This window comes from Hypanus sabinus, chromosome 18 (assembly GCF_030144855.1).
Source record: "Hypanus sabinus isolate sHypSab1 chromosome 18, sHypSab1.hap1, whole genome shotgun sequence".
NCBI lineage: Eukaryota > Metazoa > Chordata > Chondrichthyes > Myliobatiformes > Dasyatidae > Hypanus > Hypanus sabinus.
This window is the reverse complement of record NC_082723.1, coordinates 29639409-29660529: the sequence shown is the minus strand read 5'-3', so window position 1 is coordinate 29660529 and position 21121 is coordinate 29639409. Positions and strand designations below refer to the sequence as shown.

Below are 21121 nucleotides of genomic sequence, written 5' to 3'. Positions count from 1 at the left end.
CAAAAAAAATACCTCACTATATTTGCTTTCTCTTTTGCACTATAGCAGTGAATATATACACATACACACATACACACACACAATAGTAATTTTTAGCATATTTTATGTATTGCACTGTTCTGCTGCCATAAAACAACAAATAACAAATTTGATGACATACTGTATGTCAGTGATAATAAATCGGATTCTGAGAATGGACTAATTGAGAAGCTCTTCACAGGTATGAAAGGCCAATTAATTTCTTCTTATGCTTTATAGCTTTCTAATTGTTTATTTTACAAATCATCTATCTATGTGCCACATTTTGAGATACTGTTTATAATGTAAAAATACACAATCATCTTTCAAGGATGTATTAGTAGAAAGTTTGGGTGAGAAATACAATGCTTCATATCCACTCAAAGCTTTCAACCCCCTTGTTCAATACCAGTCAATTAGAGTTAACTCAGGCTTTGATAAATTGCTATCATTGGATTCCATCTTTAAAACACAGTTCAGCATACAAGATTTTAAAGGAAGGTGTCCTTCTCAAGTATTAACTGGAAAGAAACTGATTGGTACCTTAATCTTGGGAAGAAAGTGATGTGATTGAGGATGATTTAAAAATAACCTACAAAAGTGGCATAATCATTTCCACAGCAGGCATGCATATACACAAGGATGTTGGGGGTAATAAATGTTGGTTAACACTTATATATAAACACAAGCATCTGAATTTCTGTTAGGCTTGACAATAATGAAAGGATGATGGCCCGTGGGTGAAACGTGTCACTTTTTAAAAAAAATAGCAGCACTCAACAAGAATTGGGACAATTAAGTAGCGAGTATCCATGGGGGACCTTGTTGCTGCTTTAGATTCTTCGTTTAGTGCAGTGGGAAAAAGATCCATAGCAAAGATTTTTTGTGGTTTATTTTGTAATGCAGTTCATTAATTAAAAAAGACCTGTCTACCTAGAAGCAAGTCATGGAGAGTTAAGGTGCATCTCAGGTAACTTACAAAAAAAAAGGCCACAAGAACCAAATATATGAGATTATGGAGGCAAGGAAGCCTTAAGCCAATTTTAGCACACATGCTTTATACCAATATCTTAAGAAAGCTGTAGGCATATTAGCTCATTTGCAGCTTCCATCATTTGTATAAAACATTATAATTCATTTGGCCTAACTTTCACAACAACCAAATCAAATTTTTGAAAACTTAATTCAGACTACAAAATTTGCATAAGGAATGTAACATTTATTACACAAATGATGGCCAGTACAGAGCATATGCACAATACTGGGTTAAGGCTTTACTACATAAGAGAGATTTATAAAACAAGCAATACGCTGGCTGATTCTGAAACAGAAAATGTTTATTTGTGAACAAAGATCTATAATCTATACATCCTTCACAAATAAGCTTCCATAAAATTCTTCAGAAGCTATGATACTTCAATTAAATGTTGGTGAGGTTTTTTTTAAAATTTTATTACTTTCTACCACAGAGGCTGGATTAAGTTAAATTCTGAGAATGAGGTAACATTTCACAGTACATTTTCAAGTTTTAATGAACTAAGCCTTTTTGTTAAAATCAAAAAGATAGGAAAATTATTTTACAAATAATTTGCTTCATACAGCATTTTCAAAAGAAATTTAATTAAAAAAAAGCAACTTTTTTTCCTCCTAATGTTTGCTTTCTGTTTTTGCTATTATTATGCTTCTAATACAGTAATTAGCTGAAAAAGGAGTAAAGGGGAACAGGATATGTTGGAATTTTCATAACAGGGAACAGAAGCATTCTCTTGCCTGGCAAACCTATAGAGAGAAGAAACGAAAGGACCCCAAATAAGTTTAATGGTCCATTAAATTGACTTAAGAATATAAGGTTCTGTTACCATAGATCTTTGCAGATTGGCCATTCAATTTATTTATTTTTCTTTACATGTATCATCTGCAATAATCTTAATCAAGCATGTGAGAAACTTCCATTTTTATTCACATCGGCCCCATATATTTTGTGTTAAGATGTAAATAGTGGAAACAATCCTGTGACTTACGTACTACAAATTAAGGTGATACTTTATGTGTCGAACATACACTTCATTTTATTTACAGAATAAATTATTAGGGATAGAACTGGGCATAGTGGAATTAGCATCATTAAAGGAGGGAAGAAACCTACATTAAAGATTAAAAGAAAATAATTAGTATAGATCAATTTTGCACAGGTAATATAATCGAGGCATCTATTTAATCCATATTTACTACACTGGCAAAACTGTTTCAACACTACCCACTGAACCCCCATGCCACCCTGCCACAACTCCTAATTCAAAGTTGTCTATTAAATACTCATGCCTCAAAACAATATCTGTATGTTAATGAAATATAATGTCCGATTTTTGATCAATAATGGTTGGTGCAGGGAACAAGGAAAAGATTTAAAGTAAATAATTTCAATGTGCACAATTTGTGGTAGTCTTGGGTGTTAATTGTTACACCCAAATGTCTTGATCAACCTGTTTGCAGGAAGTTATAATTTTGAGCCATGTGCTTGCCTGATGTCGACAACAAACAGATGCTACCACAGCTTTGCGTCAATTGATATTCAGTAAAGACTTCACAGCATCTGCTTTCTATCCTTCAGAAAGACAGGTTCACATTTTATGCCATTCACAGGAAAAAAATTATTTAGCAGTTCATTTGAACAGCATATCTGGAAAGATCTATGGGTTGTTAATTAATGTTTGAATACTAAGTTCTTGTGGCCTCTATATAATCCAGACAGATTTCTTATTCTCAATTTTAATCTTCATTAGAAATCACAAAGCAGCAACAGTAGGTGTTTTAACAGCACCAGGTGACTGAAGTGCAATTTCCCAACATGCAACAGCTGACAAAGGCATTAAGACACTTTGAACCTACAGCCAAGGAAACAGCCGTGTCCAATATTCTTTTGCATCATATCTAGACACTACAGAAATACGGAGTCTTTATGTGAGAAATGATGACAATGATTTCTTTGTTGTGGAAAATACTAATTTTGACCCAGGTGAATGTTGTTGCACACTGAATTTAGTGTTCATGAATGATTTTAGGAACATATCAGGTGGGATATTTCAAACATGCCAACTGTGACTGTAACAGCAAACTTTGCAGATTTATATTTGGAACTGAAATGATACTTAAACTGCTCCTATGTGCAGTCTCGGCTCCAAATAAACCTTGCATTTGCTTGTCACCATTTGCACATAAGACTCATTCAAAGCAACAGCATGGTGCAAGTTTCTGTGATTAAAACAAGCTTATTTTAGTAAGTTAAGGAAATTTGCCAGTAATGTACTATCTTTTAGAAATAAGTATGAGTTATAATAGAAAATAAATGTATGTACGGTCTAAGGTTGCTTGATATTAGCTCAGGTTAATGTACTGCATATTCTTATTAGAACTAGCTCTTTATCTTTTAAAGTTTAGCTGGTCATTGAAAGAGTACTTTAAAAATACCAGTGGATTTTGGTTAATTGGGCTATTGGTTAATCGAGTCAGCTGCTTATTTAGGACGGCTCTTAAAGAACAAAAACTAATTGAGAAAATAGCAGGGATTCTCTTCCTTTATTTAGGACTTGATGATGTTTTAACTGGGACAGGAGACTATTGGCTAGGAGTTTCAAACTAGTGTCAGTCTCGTGCATTTGTGTGGACATTAGACACTGCACCATGCTTTGAGCAAACCAATTCTAAATAGTGTCAATTGCATGTACTTGTGTTTGAAAAGCAGTGATATTTGTCACTGATAGTGAGAAATAAGCAGCAAGACAAATTGGAACTGTTTTGCTCACTGCGGTTTCAAACATTCAGGCTTGGAGATGCCATAAATGGCTGGGAGTGAAAATGAAACAATTTCACTTCTTCAACAAGTTAGATACTACATCGAACTTGAAGGTATCAACAATTATCTAGAAATGCTACAATCAAAATGAAGACTTGGAGGATGCAATCGTTGAAAGCATTGCCTATTTGCCTATTATATACACTAGGAATCTGCATTGATTTTGTTCATTTACCATCAATCAAAAGAAAGTGACAACATACACTGGATGAATCCCTCCATCAATAACTATTAAGAAGTAATACACCATTTTAGTGTACTGTAGTAGTATCGGTAGTGTTCTAATTTGTTCTATATTTTGTTTAAATACATAATTTGTTACTCAGTTAAATGGTAGCTTGTCTATTTAACTATTTCCATGAAACTTCAGCTAACTGGGCTAAAATGTACTGGTTCCGGTGCATCCCTATTAACCAGAATCCACTGTAATTGTTAAATTTCAAATTCAGGCTGGTTTTCTTTGCATGTACCAGGAAAACATAAGTTAAAGGAATTTCTAAGATTTTGATTCACTAGGTGAGAATATACTAATGGGGATATTTGGTTTCAATGCTTTTACACTGTCGGATTTAAATCATTTAAGTTCGCTCATTTTAGCCTTATCTCAGTTAAAACTAATAACAATCAGGTAAATTTTGAAAGCCTGCAAAGAAAATTTGACATAATGCAATAAAACTGACAGGGTAGGGATACATTCATTTCAGTTTTAGGCAAAATTAATGGGATAAGACATTTTTACAATCACCTATTTTATCAAGCAAATCAGTTGTCATGAATAGACAAACTGCTAGGAGTCAACTATCAGATGGGCAGAAATGTATTGATGTTCCAGTTGTCCTGTTACTAATTAATTAAACCTGAGGGTTTATTTAAATTCTAAAGCTAAATTTCTGCAACTCACAGTGTATTTGAAAGATGCACCATTTTAATGTGACTCCTAATGTTTCAAAATCATCTTCAATCTTCTGTCACAATAACTTCCATTTAAACAGATATGAATTTGGAATATTATTCAGTATTATCAGAATTAAAGATTCAGTTGTTTATACTGTATCTATTCAGGGTCATTTTACATTGGCAACTTTTAAATTAGATCTGCTTAAAACCACATGAAAAAGAGTAATTGCAGTAGTGAATTCTCTCTTTTTGTCACTTTCTGGCAGTGCAGAATGCTTTGAATAGAGTATCTAATGGCCAGAAGCACTGGGATTACATTTAATAAAATATATATCTGGGTATGGAAGGGGATAAGCAAATTCACAATTACTCCCATTACATTTGGGCAACACTTTAGCAAGTGAGTCTTCAATCATGAGAAGAACTACAAGATAATGCTGATTTCTTCTACTGTGTTCTATAAATGTCAACTGGAATTTTTTTTTAAGAGCATGCAAATCAAAATTAATTAGTCATTATTTAAAAACTAAAACAACTTTGTGTTTTAATTCCATGTAACACTGAACCCAGAGTACGTTAGGTAATAGACTGCAATATATTTTGGAACAAAAGTATTAAATGACTGAATTCATATAATAATTTATGTGCTCAATGTTACAACCCTAGAAAAATATTAAAAAGGATAGGGAAGGATAGGAAACTTGAAATATTTCTGCATTTGAGGTTTGATTATCCACAGAAAAGATGAAGTAGGAAAAGGGCAAACAGTACTCAAAGGGTTGCCAATGTTCACATATACATCTATATCTCTATGTTAAGCAGAGATATACATGTTCAAGATTAAGGCACTAAGCAAATGATATTACAGTTCACAGTCAAATATGATAGCATACATACCATAAGCCGGGGCAGCAGCACTGTATCCATATGGTGCACCATAACCTAAACATAAAAGGCCAATGTCAATTTTTCAAAATATAACTCTGCAGAACGATTGCAAGAACTTGGAAATACTGTGAACAGTTTTAGGTCTCTTGTCTAAGAAAAGATGTGCTGGTATTGTAAAGGGTCCAGAAGAGGTTCATGAGAATGCTTCCAGGAATGAAAGGGTTACCTTTGAGAAGCATTTGATGGCTCTGCACCTGTACTTACTGGAGTTTAGAAGAATGGGGGGGGGGGGGTGGATTTCATTGAAACTTATCAAGTATTGAAAGGTCTGGATAAGAGTGGATGTGCAGAGGATGTTTCCTATCAAAGGTGAGGCTCGGACCAGTCGAGACATCCTCAGAATAATGTCCATTTAGAACAGAGGTGAGGAGGAATTTCTTTAGCCAGAAGGTAGTGAATCTGTGGAATCCATTGCCACAGATGGCTGTGGAGGTCAAGACACCGATTATTGTGCTGTATGTTTTTCTATGTTTCTATCTACATCAATCACGTTTACCTGCATAACATCCATACCCCAGCAATTCAAGTACATGCCTGGATGCTCCTTGAATGCAGTAAGAGTATTTGCCTTCACCACCTCCTCAGGTAGTATATTCCTCAGATCTCCTCCAAACATCCCATTTATTTAACATAAATTTTTAGGTTGGTTACTAAATATTTTGAGATAACAGAGTCGCAGAGGGATATAGAGTACAGAAACATGCCTTTGGCCCACTAGCACTAACTATCAATCACCCATTACAATACTGTACAGCACAGTACAGGCCCTTTGAACCACAATGTTGTGCTGACCCTTAAACTCTGCCTCCTATATATCCCCCACCTTAAATTCCTCCATATACCTGTCTAGTAGTCTCTTACATTTCACTAGTGTATCTGCCTCCACCACTGACTCAGGCAGTGCATTCCACACTCCAACCACTCTTTGAGTGAAAAAAACCTTCCTCTAATATCCCCCTTGAACTTCCCACCCCCTTACCTTAAAGCCATGTCCTCTTGTATTGAGCAGTGGTGCCCTGGGGAAGAGGTGCTAGCTGTCCACTCTATCTATTCCTCTTAATATCTTATATACCTCTATCATGTCTCCTGTCATCCTCCTTCTCTCCAAAGAGTAAAGCCCTAGCTCCCTTAATCTCTGATCATAATACATACTTTCTAAACCAGGCAGCATCCTGGTAAATCTCCTCTGTACCCTTTCCAATGCTTCCACATCTTTCCTATAGTGAGGCGACCAGAACTGGACACAGTACTCCAAGTGTGGCTAACCAGAGTTTTATAGGGCTGCATCATTACCTCGCGACTCTTAAACTCTATCCCTCGACTTATGAAAGTTAAAACCCCAAAAGCTTTCTTAACTACCCTATCAACCTGTGAGGCAACTTTCATAGGCAACTATGGACATGTACCCCCAGATCCCTCTGCTCCTCCACACTACCAAGTATCCTGCCATTTACTTTGTACTCTGCCTTGGGAGTTTGTCCTTCCAAAGTGTACCACCTCATACTTCTCCAGGTTGAACTTCATCTGCCACTTCTCAGCCTACTTGTACATTCTATCAATGTCTCTCTGCAATCTTCAACAATCCTCTACACTATCCACAACACCACCAACCTTTGTGTTATCTGCAAACTCGCCAACCCATCCTTCTACCCCCACATCCAGGTCATTTATAAAAATCACAAACAGTAGAGGTCCCAGAATTGATCCATGTGGGAAATCATTAGTCACAACCCTCCTTCTGCAAGCAAGCCAATTCTGAATCCACTTGGCCAAACTTCCCTGGATCCCATGCCTTCTGACTTTCTGAATAAGCCTACCGTATGGAACCTTGTCAAATGCCTTACTAAAATCCATGTAGATCACATCCACTGCACTACCCTCATCTATATGCCTGGTCACCTCCTCAAAGAACTCTATCAAGCTTGTTAGACACGATCTGCCCTTCATAAAGCCATGCTGACTGTCCCTGATCAGACAACGATTCAAACTTCTATAGATATAAAATGGAGAGTAACCTGGCTGGTTGCATCATGGCTTGGTACTGAAACATCAATGCCCAGAATCAGAAAAGGCTACAGGAATTGATGGATTATGTCCAAAGAATCACAGTCAAAAACTCTCGCAACCACTGAGCATATTTATAAGGAGCACTGCCACAAGAAAACAGCATCCATCATCAAGGAACCCCACCATCCAGGCCATGCTCTCTTCTCACTACTGCCATTAGGTAGGAGATACAAAAGCCATTAGGTTCAGGTACAGTTATTACCCTAGAACCATCAAGCCCCTGAACCAGACTAAATAAATTCAATCACCACAACACTGAATTGATTCCACACCTACAAACTCACTCTCAAGAATTCTACAACGTATGTTCTCAATTCTTTTCATTTTTTATTTGCACAATTTGTCTTCTTTTGCATATTGGTTGTTTGACAGTCTTTATATATAACTTTTTTTCAGAAATTTCTATTGTATTTCTTTATTTTCCTGTAAATGTCTGCAAGAAAATGAACTTCAAGATAACATTTAAATAATAAATATTCTTTGACTTCTCTGTTGTATTACCATAATGTACTGACTTGATGAAATGATGTGTACGAATGGCATGCAAGATAAAGACTTTCACTGTACCTTGGTACAAGAGACAATACTATAACCAGTTTGATTTACCAATTAACCTACCAACCAACACGTGTTTGAGATGTGGGAGAAAACCAGTGCAACCTGGGAAACCCACACAGCGATAGCAATGTGTAAATTGAAAAAGCAGTGGTGGTTCTACTTCCTGTGCCACTGTTGGCTGAGATGTACTGAGTCTGTGAAAGATGGTCTATAAAGAATATTTTTTTTTGTTGCTTCTTTACTTCATGCCTCGAGGTATAAAATCAGTATGACAGCACTGAAGCATTCACAATTATCTTTAGCTAAGTGCTGAATCGCTGATCTATTTTTGCTCTCTCCTGAGACTGCCATGATCACAGGAACTAGTCTTCAACCATTTCAATTCATCCTTTGAACCACTGTGAGCAGAGTATAATGCAAATGGATTATCCAATAATGGAACCTTGTTTTACATATCTACTGTTCATAAAAAGTAGAATGAATCCAATCAGCTAATTAGTCCATAACTGAAAATCAAAAAAGCTGGAAACCTAATACAAATGCTCAAGAGAGTTAAAAGGTTGAATAGGCTAGGACTCTAATCCCTAGAGTGCAGGAGAATAAGGAGAGATCTTATTGAGGTATACAAATTTATAATGGATAGGGTAAATGAACATAGGCTTTTTCTGCTTAGGTTGGTTGACACTAGAACTGGAAGTCATAAGTATAGGTAATCTACAGGAGCTGATGAAGCCTGAAGTGTCAACTGTTTATCCCTTTTCATAGATGCTGTCTGACCTGTTGAGTTCCTGCAACATTTTCTGTGTGTTACTCTGGATTTCCAGCATCTGCAAAATCTCTTGTGTTGAAAGGAATAGGGTAAAAGATGAAAGATGATATATTTAAGGGGAACCTGCTGGGGAACTTCTTCACTCGTATGTGATGTGAGTGTGGAATGAGCTGCCAATGGAAGTGGCGGATGTGGGTTCAGTTGTAACATTTCAAAGAGCTAATTATTGACTTTAGGAGAAGGAAACCAGAGGTCCATGAGCCAGTCCTCATTGGAAGATCAGAAGATTAGAAGCTTTGGAGTTATCATTTCAGAGGACCTGTCCTGGGCCCAGCTCGTAGGTGAAATTACGAAGAAGCAGGGCAGCGCCTCTACTTCCATGGAAATTTGTGAAGATTCAGTATGACATCTAAAACTTTGACAAACTTCTATATATGTTTGGTGGAGAGTATATTAACAGTCTGCATCACAGCGCACAACTTCAAATTCTTTTGCTCTCCAGATCTAGAATACCTTATGCTGCTATGTTGACCTTTCTGGCTGCCTAGAAAGTTCACATCTGTTAATATTACAGTCCCATACATCCCACCACAGGCTGATATCAACCTGGCTCTCAATGAACTCTGAACATCAATATCCACAAAATCACACACCCAGAGCCTGCTTTCATCATTGCTGGAGACTTTAACCAAGCATCGCTGGCTAGAGCTTACCCAAAGTTCTGCCAACGCATTGAGGTGAGCACACGGAGAGGGAGCATACTCAACCACTGCTACTCTCCCTTCCACAATGCCTACAAAATACTTCTCTCCCCTTTGATTGGAAAGTCTGACCATTCCTCCATCTTGCTCCTGTCTGCCTACAGGCAAAAACTGAAACAGGAAGCAGCCATAGTGAAAACCATCCATTGCTGGTCCAACCAATCAGACTCAATATTACAAGACTGCTTTGATACCATCACCTGGGAGGTACTTCAAGCTGAGAACATCTCCCGAATACATGGAGGTGGTCACAAGCTTCATTTGGAAGTGCATCAAAGACATTATTCTCCAAAAATCAGTTAGGGTCTACCCAAATCTTGGATAAATAGTTCAATGTGTTGCTCTCAGTGCAAAGGTTAAAGCCTTTGCCTCTGGAGACCAGCAGGAGCTCAAGAGATAACACTATGATTTACATACAGCCATCAAGGTGGCAAAACAGCAACACAGGGACAAAATCCAATCACAACTCTGCGACAATGACACATGCAGCTTATGGCAAGGACTGCACACCATCACAGACTTCAAGAGGAAACGCAGCAGTACAGCCAGCATTGCCACCTCTCTCCTGGATGAGCTGAATGTTTGTTACACTCAATTCGAGGTTGATAGGACTGAACCCCCAAGGAGAGCTGCCGACAAGACCTGCACCGTGGTCATCTCCAAGGCTGAGGTATGTTTAACGTTCTAATGTATCAACAGCCGCAAGACAACGTGGCTGGATGGCATCCCAGGGCGCATCCTCAAAAGTGTGTGCTGAACAGCTGTTTGGCGTGTTTACCGACATTTTTAATCTCTCTTTCTCCCCATCTGCAGTGCCCTCCTGTTTCAAATTGTCCATCATTGTCCCTGTAGCGGAAAAAACCAAGGTAGCATGCCCGAACAATTGGCTCCCTGTCGCACTCACCTCAATTATAAGCAAATGCTTTGAGAGACTGGTTAAAGACTACGACTGTAGCATGCTACTGCCCAAGCTGGATCCCTTACAATTCACCTACCAACGGAACTGGCCTACTGAAGATGCCACAGCCACAGCACTACATACTGTCCTTACACACCTGGAGAAAAGGGAAACATATGTTAGAATGCTGTTCCTGCACCACAGTTCAGCATTCAACACCATAGTTATCTCTAGACTTGACAGGAAGCTCAGAGATCTTGGCTTGCACCCCACTTTGTGCAGCTGGCACCTAAACTTCCTATCGGATCGCCAACAGGTGGTAAGGATGGACTCTCTCACCTCTGCCCCTCTGACCCTCAACACAGGTGCCCCCAGGGTTGTGTTCTGAGTCCCTTTTTCTACTCCTTTTACACCCACGACTATGCTGCCACACACAGTTCCAATCTGCTGATCAAATCTGCAGATGACATGAGTTTAATTGGCTTATTTCTAGCGGTGATAAGACAACCATAGAGGAGAGGTTGAAACCCTGACACAGTGGTGCCAAGATAACAACCTCTCCTTCAATGTCCAAAAACAAAAGAGCTGATCGTGGATTACAAGAGGTATAGATTCAGCAGTTGACAGAGTGAGTAGTTTCAGGTTCCTCGGTATATACATCAACGAAGATCTCACCTGGACTGCACACACTGGCTGTGGTGGCAAAAAAGAGCACAACAGCATCTCTTCCACCTCAGGTGACTCATGAAGTTCGGCATGGACTCCCAAATCCTCAAGACCTTCTACAGCATACTGACTAGCTGTATCACCACCTGGTATGGGAAGTGCACCAACCTTGATTGCTAGTGCTATGTACAGCCTAGCATATCTGTGGACACGAACTTCTCCCCCATTGGGGACATTTATAGCAGCAGGTGCAGAAAGGAAGCATGGAAGATCTTCAGGGACACCTGTCACCCCAACCATAAACTGCTTCAGCAGCTTCCGTCTGGCAAATGGTACCACATCATTAAAGCCAGGATGACAGAACAAGCCATTAGACTTTTAAATTCACATGTCTGTACATTACGACAAAGTCATAATGCAACGATTTTTACTCCCTTATGTTGTGGGATGGATGTGAGGCTGTACTTGGAGCTCTGTGAACAGTCATGGTCACCCTATTATTGGAAAGATGTGGTTAAACTGAAAAGAGAGCAGAAGATTTATGGTGGTGTTGCCAGGCCTTGAGGGTCTGAGTTTTAGGGAGAGATTGGCCAGCCTAGGTTTTATCTCTTAGAATACAGGAATATGAGGGTTGAAGTTTCAGAATGTATAAAATTATGAGTGGCATAGATGAGGTGTACAGTAATAGTTTTTTCCCCCAAAAGGTAGGGGAGTCTAAAAGTATAGGGGACATGAATTTAAAGTAAGAAGGCACAGATTTAAAAGGGACCCAAGGAGTAACTTCTTCCATGAGTGAGCTGACAGAGAAACTGGCTGAAGCAGGTATGACAGTACCATTTATGAAGCACTTCGACAGGTACTGTACATGGAGGGACAGGGCTTGAAGGGATATGGGCCGAATGTAGGAAGTTGTGACCACCTGGGTGGGCACCATGGTTGGCATGGACTAAATGGGCAGAAGGGCCTGAATCACGCTGTATTGCTCAATGACTCTATAATAAGTCCCTACCATAATGAGGTCAGAAGTTGCTCACTGATGAGTTCATAATGTTCAATTACACATGGCATGGTACAGTAGTGGTGTTATAGTGCAGCAGTTAGCACAATTACTTTACAGCACCAGCAGTAAGATCAAAGTTCAATTCCTTCCGCTGTCTGTGAGGAGTTTGTACATTCTCTCTATGATTGTGTGGGGTTCCTCCAGATGCTCCAGTTTCCTCCCACATTCCATGATATACTGGTTAGAGCTAGCATGTTGAAGGCATGCTACGTTGGCACAAGAAGTGTGACGACACTTGTGGGCTGTGCAGTACAATCCTCGCTGATCTGATTTGACGTAAATGATGCATTTCACTGTAGGTTTTGATGTACAGTATATGTGACAAGTAAAGGTTATCTTTAACATTTAAAAAAAAATTCCACTTGCACAATATATAGTGAGGCACAGACATATGCTCAATGTGCTGCAAGCAATATCCAAGCAAAAGTGCCAAATGCAACCAGAGTTCAAGCTTCTACATCTGAGATTTTATGACATTACCAGTTACGAGCACCCCACCTCAACCCCACCATAAACTCCCTGGGAGGCTACCAATGACCAAAATTCCAACTGCAATCACAAGTATCCTAAGGCTAAAAGAGAAGGTGAGAGGCTGGAGATCTTGTGGTGCATCATCTACAAGCTACATGATAGAGAACTCTCTGCTTGCTTAGATTCAAACAGTCTCCCAACTCTTAAAGTTTACACTATCCTAAGAATTACAAAACCCACTGCTGTTGCTCACTAAGGTTAATTTAACAGCAGATCTGCAATCTCCATCTTCAGAAAGGTCAAGGCAGCAGATGTTATGAACCCTACCATCTGAAGATTCCCTTGGTCAATACACCATCTCTACATCCCTCAATATCACTGGATCTAATTCCTGTTACAACCCTACCAATTGTGGGAATATTGCTACCTGAAGGTCTACAAGACTATGTAGCACCTCCTATTCAGGGCTAAGGATAACAATCAACATTGGCAAGTAATGGCCAGATATCAAGAAAACATTAAAAATATATATCCTTTTCATTCTCAATAACTTTATCATAAAAAAGCAAATCTAGAATTGGTCAAAATGTTTATTCACATAAATGGGCACCCATGAATACTGCAGAGCTTAACTGTTTTGAGTTTCACTAAATGATAAATCAATTAGGCAACAAAATTGTACAGTGCAGGAAAAGAACAATGCCTCCTGTTGGACCTGTCTTAATTCATCTCCCTCTCCTTTGCCCACTTAGGCACATAGCCTTTTGTGCCTTGGTATCTCAAGTACTTGTCTAGATGTTTCTTAAATGTTATTTATTTTATTGAGAGAAACAGCATGGAACAGGCACTTCTAGCCCTTTGAGCTGTGTCACCCAGCAACCCACCGGTTTAACTCTAGCCTAATCATGGGACAATTTACAGTGACTACTAACCAGTACACCTTCAGACCATAGGAGGAAAACAGAGCACCCGAAGGAAACCCATGTACACCTGGGAATTATCATATAAACTTGCTTACTGAGGATGTTGGAATTGAACTCGGAACTCCGATGCCCCAAACTGTAATAGAGTGTGCTAACCGGTACTCTACCATGGTGATGTGGGAATATTTGACTCCTCCACCTCCTCTGGCAGAACAGCCAGACTCCAGTTACCATCTGTGTGGAAAAACTGTTTCACTCAGACCCCCTTTTAAACCTTCTACTTCCCTCTAATCTTATGCCCCCTTGTCTTTCCCCACTGTGGGATTTCTTTAAAATTAGCTACCTGTTGGATTAGGGTGTAGAATTGTTACTTTTCTTCTATTTACCTTTCCTATGCTTGCTTGTATTTTTATATACACCTATATACATGTAATTGTACAGTGAATTTTTCAGCAATTATGGTAGTTGTTTCTGTATTCTTCTTAGATTTTCTGTAACAGATGTCACACTACTTGAATCTGGCTATACCATAGGTTAATTGTTACCAGTGGAATTTTGTGAGTAGGAGATGAGTACATGTCTGAGTATGAGATGATGATGATTCCTTTTTCTTTAGTCTTTCCTTTGTTCATTCTTCGTTTTTGTAACATTTAACAAAAGCAGCTGTAAGTAACAAGTTTTATGCTTCATTCTAGATCACGGATGAACCTCTAGATCACAAGAGCAAGTACAATGTATATCATTCCCTTAACGAAGAATGCCTATGTGTTACTTTGTTTAACACGGGGAGGCTGATGCACGAGCAGCTACCACACAGTCCTTGACAGATTGGGGTGAGGGTCCATTGGCATAGAGTACAGGACCTGGGACTCTTCACTGATGCAGTCTTCCTCTGCCTTCATTGCCATTGTGATGTGTCATCATCTTCTGCCAGCTCCTCCATTGAGTTCTTGGTTGGATTGTTCTTTGCCTGGAACCTCCCCCTTGAGCTTACCATTATGGGTAACCCTACCAGGAGCTAAGCTCCAAATGGCAACTCTCTTGGGATCTCAGGCACAACAAGGCGACGATCCTCACAAAAACTCCACAGGATCACCATATGCTAACTATATTCCCTTAGTCTTGTACAGATCTATCAGGTCATCGCTTGGTCTTCTCTGCTCTGGCCCTACATCAGCCCATCTAATTTCTCATTATAACTGAAACACTCAAATCCAGGCAACATCCTGGTGAATCTTCTCTGCACAATCTCCAGCCCTATTGCACAGTGACCATAACTAGACAATACTCCATGCCTAAGCATTATTTCTTAAAGGGGCATGTAATGTCCCAATCCTTATATATTATTTCCCAGCTGATGAAGCACACATCCTATAGTGCTTCTTTACCATCCCATCTTCCTGTGTGGCCACTTTGAGGGATCCATGGAGTTGTACCACCAAGTCTGGCCCTACCACTCTCCCCTTGTTTGCTGTCCCATTTTCCCTCCCAAGATGCACCCCACACATTTATCAAATTAAATTCCATTCATCATTACTATATCCAACTATCCTCACTATCTATTACACCATCAATTCTTGTGTCATCTGCAATCTTACTGATCATGCCTCCTACATTCACATCAAGTCATTAAGCCCTGCAAACATGAGGAGAGCTGCCGGAGTGTGGCAACTCTTTGCAAGATAGCTTCAGTAGATCATTTCATTACATTCATTACCATCATTCTCTATAAACCAAGCAACCAAAACAAAAAAGAAGAAAGTTGTATAGATTAAGTCTATAAGGGCTCTTCTGGTGGGTGCATGGATCGCCCTGCTAGGGGTAGTGATAGTGGCAGATACATTAGGGACATTTAAGAAATTCTCAAATAGCCATATGGATGATAGACAAACACAGGGCTGTGTAGTAGGGGGAGGGTTAGATTGATCACAGAATAGGTTAAAATTCCAAGTGATGAACTGGTTAGTAGATTATTGGTTACATGGGTATAAATGGGTGTCGCAGGCTCATGGGATGGAATGGCTTGTTACCATCCTGTATCTCTAAATAAAAGGTCAGCGCAACATTGTGGGACGAAGAGCCTTTACTGCGTTGTAATGCTCTATGTTCTAAAAGTTAAATGTGCAATCTGCAATTAGAAATTATAACTTTACAAATAAAAATAAGGATTTCAATGTAATCAAACATGATTTATAATTAAGTAGTTTAAAAGAAGCAAGATAAAATAAATCCACAGATGCTGAGTTCCTCAGCGTTATGCATGTGTTCTAACATCTTCAGTTGAGATTAGATTGTAAACTGAAAACAATATTAATTTTTTCTTGTATGCTGTTGTGTCTCTAGTATCGTCTTTTTATTTCATATACAGTAAATACTTGCTCTGTACTACACTGAATTTCTTCCAGATGCCAAATATTTCAAAAGGCATTCTGAAACAAGATTAACAAGATAGACCTTGTGGCATGGTTCTGAAGAAAATTCCCACGAACAAAGTAATCTGAAACAAATTTGAATCCAAAATTAAATCTCAGTGCAGCTGCAGAAAAGTGTGTGAAAATAATTCACGTGAGACACAAGCCAATTCAGTTTTATTTCCTTCTCTGACAATTGCCTGATTTCCAGTTAGTATCTCTCCTAATTGCATAACTGAAACTAGTAAATCCCTGTCCAAGGAATCCATGCACAAATTAGCACAAGCTAATCCTTTTTACAGAAACTTAAAAGCACTTGACACAGCACTCCATAACAATTTTCTTCGATTCCTATGCAGCAACACAATACCATCTCTGGTAAAATAAAATATTTAAATCATTTGCCATGGAGTTATTTTGCATCTTGAAACTCCAGGACCAACATAACTACATGCACGTATAAAAGAAAATATGATGACATGCTGATAGGGAATGAACTAATACTGAAGTCATTGGCAGTTATCTTGTGAACATAAATCAAGTCTGGTACAGCCTTGGTAACCATGTGAAGGATGAGGCTTTGATTAAAAAAAAAGCTGTGTCAAGTGCAACAAGTCAATATTATACACTAAAAATAACAAATTATGGGTACTCCACTCTTAGTTACTTTTTTATTATTTAAGATTCTATTTATACGTCTGTAGATACATGGAAAAAAACCTTATAATGAGGGTAATTTAAGGATTTACTGCATTTCTAATCACCATTAACAGCAAGTAGAAAAAATATGGTTAAAATATTTGGTTGGATTGTGCTGGACCTTGCATTGGTTCTTTATGCCTGACTCAGATTTGTGACCTAGGAAGCTCCACATGACAGAACTGGCCACAAAAGGAAACAGGCACGTATGTGCTGCAAATAGTGCCCCTGCTCACAGGCAGCTTTGATGGATTTCTGATAGCCTATGCTATCAAAGGAATCTTTCCGTGTACCTTTCCGTGTACATGGTTGCACTGATGTCTGTTATGAGGGGTAACAGCACAGGATTGGAAAAAGCTGCAGAAACTTGTAAACTCAGCCTTCATGGGCACTAGTCTCCCCAGCATCGACGACATCTTAAAAAGGCAATGTCTCTAAAAGGTGGCATCCATTATTACGGACACCATCACACAGGACATGCCCTTTTCTCATTGCTCCCATTAAGGCGGTGGTACCGGTACAGTACCTGAAGATACACACTCAATGCTTGTGAAACAGCTTCTTCCCCTCTACTATCAAATTTCTGAACAGACAATGAACCCATGCACCTCAATATTTTTGTTTCTGTTTTCTTTTATCACTACTTATTTATTTTTAAACTATATCTTATTGTATTTTAGATTTTTAAAATTATGTATGCACTGCTACTGGAAAGCAACAAATTTCTCAATATATGCCATTGATATTAAACCTGATTCTGGTTCAGTTGTTTCTAATGATCAGAGATAATAATGTACAGTTGCAATATGTCTAATTTATTGGACAGTGCTAACAGTACCAGATTGGAGGTAAGCAGAAATAAATGGTATCAGCTCCTCAACTTGATACTGTACTGTACTGGCACGATTGGATTTAATGCTGTGTCCGGTGGCAGAGCAGGATAACAGAGGACTAATATGTGACCTCCAGCAAGTTTCACAATTCCAGGTTGTAGTACACAAAGGATCAGATGCCTGGAATGTGCTGATATGTGTATTGTAACTAGCTTCTCTCCTGTACTGCTGTTCTGGCTCTCTGTAAGATCTGGCCCAATTAAAAACTTGACACTTATTCATCCAAGTCACCTGAAGAGCTATGAGAATTTTTTTGTTAAAGGAGAATATCCTTCCTACAGTTAGGAAAACCTTTTGAAAATATAAAAAGGTTGACACACACAGTGAAATGCATTGTTTTGCACTAATGGCCATTACAGTTCGAATATGAGATGGAGATTGTGTTGTGTATTTAATATTTCAGTAATATTTGAGTAATATGTTAAATACATTGTTTGATTAAACATTCTTTTAAATAATTCATTACAGATTATATGTAAAAGTAAATGAATTGCATATGTAGGAACCTCACTTAAAGGAAACACAAACTACTTGCATTTCTTGGCTCCAGTTTTCCTTTGAATTAGTTTAACATTTTGGAGTTACAAACAGAACAGTGGTGACAAGGTACTTTTAAAATGAACCTGAGATGGCTACCAACTGACTAAAGCGTAGTGAAATGTTCAAGTTAAGAAAAAAAACACAGCAAGGAACAGTGGAGTAAAAAACAATGCAGCACGTGAGGAGACAGTTGAATTAAAAGGACAGAAAATGGGTTCATAAACAGTAAGTATTGGGTGATAATAATCATAAAGAAAGAGCAGAGATGGCTGGCTACACTGGAAAGACTGACACGTTTGTTTGCTCAGTGGGTAATTGGCTCATGTATACTAAACTAACTGAACATTTTGAAACAAATGAAATAGCAAATGAGAAACGAGTACCAATTCTGCTAAGTGCATTGGTTTAAAGGCATACAGTTTGTACTAATCAAACCTGCTGAAATGAAATGAGCTTTGCTGAAATTGTGAAAGCAATGTAGGAACATTTAGAATCAAAACCACTGTTGACTGTAGAACGCTTTAGGTTTCATAGCAGAATCACGAGGAAGGGGGTGTTCATTTCAGTATGAGTGTCTAAATTGAAGAGACTGCCTAAGCATTGTCAGTTCAATGATGGGCTTCATGATGCACTGAGAGATCGTTTAGATTGTGGAAACTTACAAGAAAGCACAGCTCCTAACCGAAGCACAACTTAAATTTAAAAGAACAGTTAAAATTTCTGTAACAGTGGAAACAGCAAACAGACGCAACTAAGTTGCAGTCAGGAGGAAAGTGAACATGAACAAAATTGCTGCATCTATACAGAGGCCTGCCTGGCTGAACAAATTGAGTTTCCATTGTGGCAGGGGCTCACATATGCCACACCAGTGCAGATTTAAATGTGAAACTTGCAGAAAATGCAACAGAAGGACACATAGCAGACAAAAATAAATGTACTGCACAGGGAAGAGAAAAAGCTAGTGTCAAGTTGCATTTTCAAAAAGAGCAGTAAGCTGTATGCTGTTGATAAAAAAATTGATAATGATGACTGACACAGGACTGAGTAGCCTTAAGATTTACAAAGTGAAAACAATGAACAAGCAATATGATTTATGTGAGAAGTGAACAAACAGCAAATTAATTAAAATAGAATTGGATACTGGCTCAGTTGTATCAGTCATTCCATAAAATGAGTTTGAATGACATTTCCAAAGCCTGCAGGTATCCAACTAAGAACTTATCCTGGAGAAAAGTTAACTCCTATAGGAATCACATTGCTAATAGTGAAATACAACAACCAACAAGTCACACTGGACTTGTATGTGGTAAAAACAGGAGGGCCAGCATTGTGGGACTGTGATTGGTTGTTACAACTATAACTTTATTGGAGATCCATCCCCCACCATTTGCATGCCACATCCACTGCAGTAGAGTCAACTAAATGTGAATTAAGAAATGTGTTGGATGATGCCATAACTGGCTCCATGTTGTACACCATGAACCACTGCCCCACAGGCAAACAGGTGTGGTGCCAATCTCTGTGCCTCTGATTGGAAAGCATATTGGATTAAGGAAGGACAATGGTGCTTAGAGGAAGCATCAAAGTGACAAAACTGCTGGTTTGGCACAACAGTTTTTGTATGTAACTTATCTGAGAAAGCTTCCGATATGTTTATCAGGCAGCTACTTGCGAGATGTGGCTCTATTTAGGAAAGATGCAAGCATTTAGCTTTTGTGAGTATAAAGAATTAGATTATTGCATAAAGATTACCACATGAACTTCAAATGGGAGACAAAAAGCTGCTTGTAAAAATAAATGCAAAAACTAAAGCCCAGTTGGATGAATGGAAGGCCAAAAAGAATGGAGTCAATGGAGATATGAAAACAGAAGATTCATTTGATCTTGTGGAGGAGGATACTAAGAGGAGAGACCAGATCATAAAGGGAGCAGTAAAAGGATTAATAAGAGAATACATCAGTGAACTAAATGCACTTTCCAAAGATCAAGATCCTAGAAAGAAAAAAAGGAAGGCAAGAAAAAGAAAGACAAAGAGTTGAAAAGGAGAGAAGAAAAAGAGAAAGAAGCTGTGGTTAGGAGAGAAGGATCAAAGCAGATCTGGACAGAAAAGCTGAGAAAAGGAGAAGAAAGATGTCTAGAGTTGCCTGAACCACTGCCTGCAGTACCAGAGTCAACTCGTAAAACCACTATGAAGGAGGCCCCAGAACTTAGGATTGTTTTCACAGCCACAAGTCTCACATGCCAAGCAGGGTGAAACCCCTTGTCAGGAATTACATTAACCCACAAAAGTAAGAAAACCTCCACAGCCTACAAGTATTGCCAAGCTTATGGTGCCAACAAAGCATGCCCACAGCTTACTAACCTGTATGACTTTGGAAGGTGGGTACAAGAGGAGGCTAGAACACCCGGAAGAAACCTACATGGCCATGTACATAAAGGGTTGGGAATAAAACTACGATTGTTGGTACTACGAAGCGTTATGCTATCTGCTACTCTTTTATGCCACCTATGCCATCTTTCCTCAAAGATAGTGAGGAAGCATGAATACATCCTGAAGTAAATGCATATTAGCTGAAGGTCTGCAGAATTGAGGTATTGATCTAGTCAAATATTATGCTAAGGGATTGAATTACAATTGTTTGTCATACTGTTTGTCGATGAATCTTTGTTCTTTAAAAACTGTGAAGCC

General features: G+C 38.7%; 1 protein-coding gene across 5 annotated transcripts in view; it reads right to left on the bottom strand.

Moving 5' to 3' along the window:
* Positions 1–1337: 1337 nt before the first annotated feature.
* The window catches only part of strbp (spermatid perinuclear RNA binding protein), a 247529-nt gene continuing 227745 nt past the window's right edge, over positions 1338–21121 (bottom strand). For 3 of the 5 annotated variants that reach the window (XM_059993948.1, XM_059993953.1, XM_059993949.1), the window contains 2 exons: positions 5666–5710; positions 1339–1797 (listed from right to left, as the gene is read on the bottom strand). In XM_059993948.1, the coding sequence (XP_059849931.1) occupies positions 1715–1797; positions 5666–5710 (128 nt within the window). In that variant the 3' untranslated portion in view covers positions 1339–1714. Of the gene's footprint in view, positions 1798–5665; positions 5711–21121 lie in introns of all 5 variants that reach the window. The other 2 variants (XM_059993951.1, XM_059993952.1) reach the window with 2 other exon arrangements.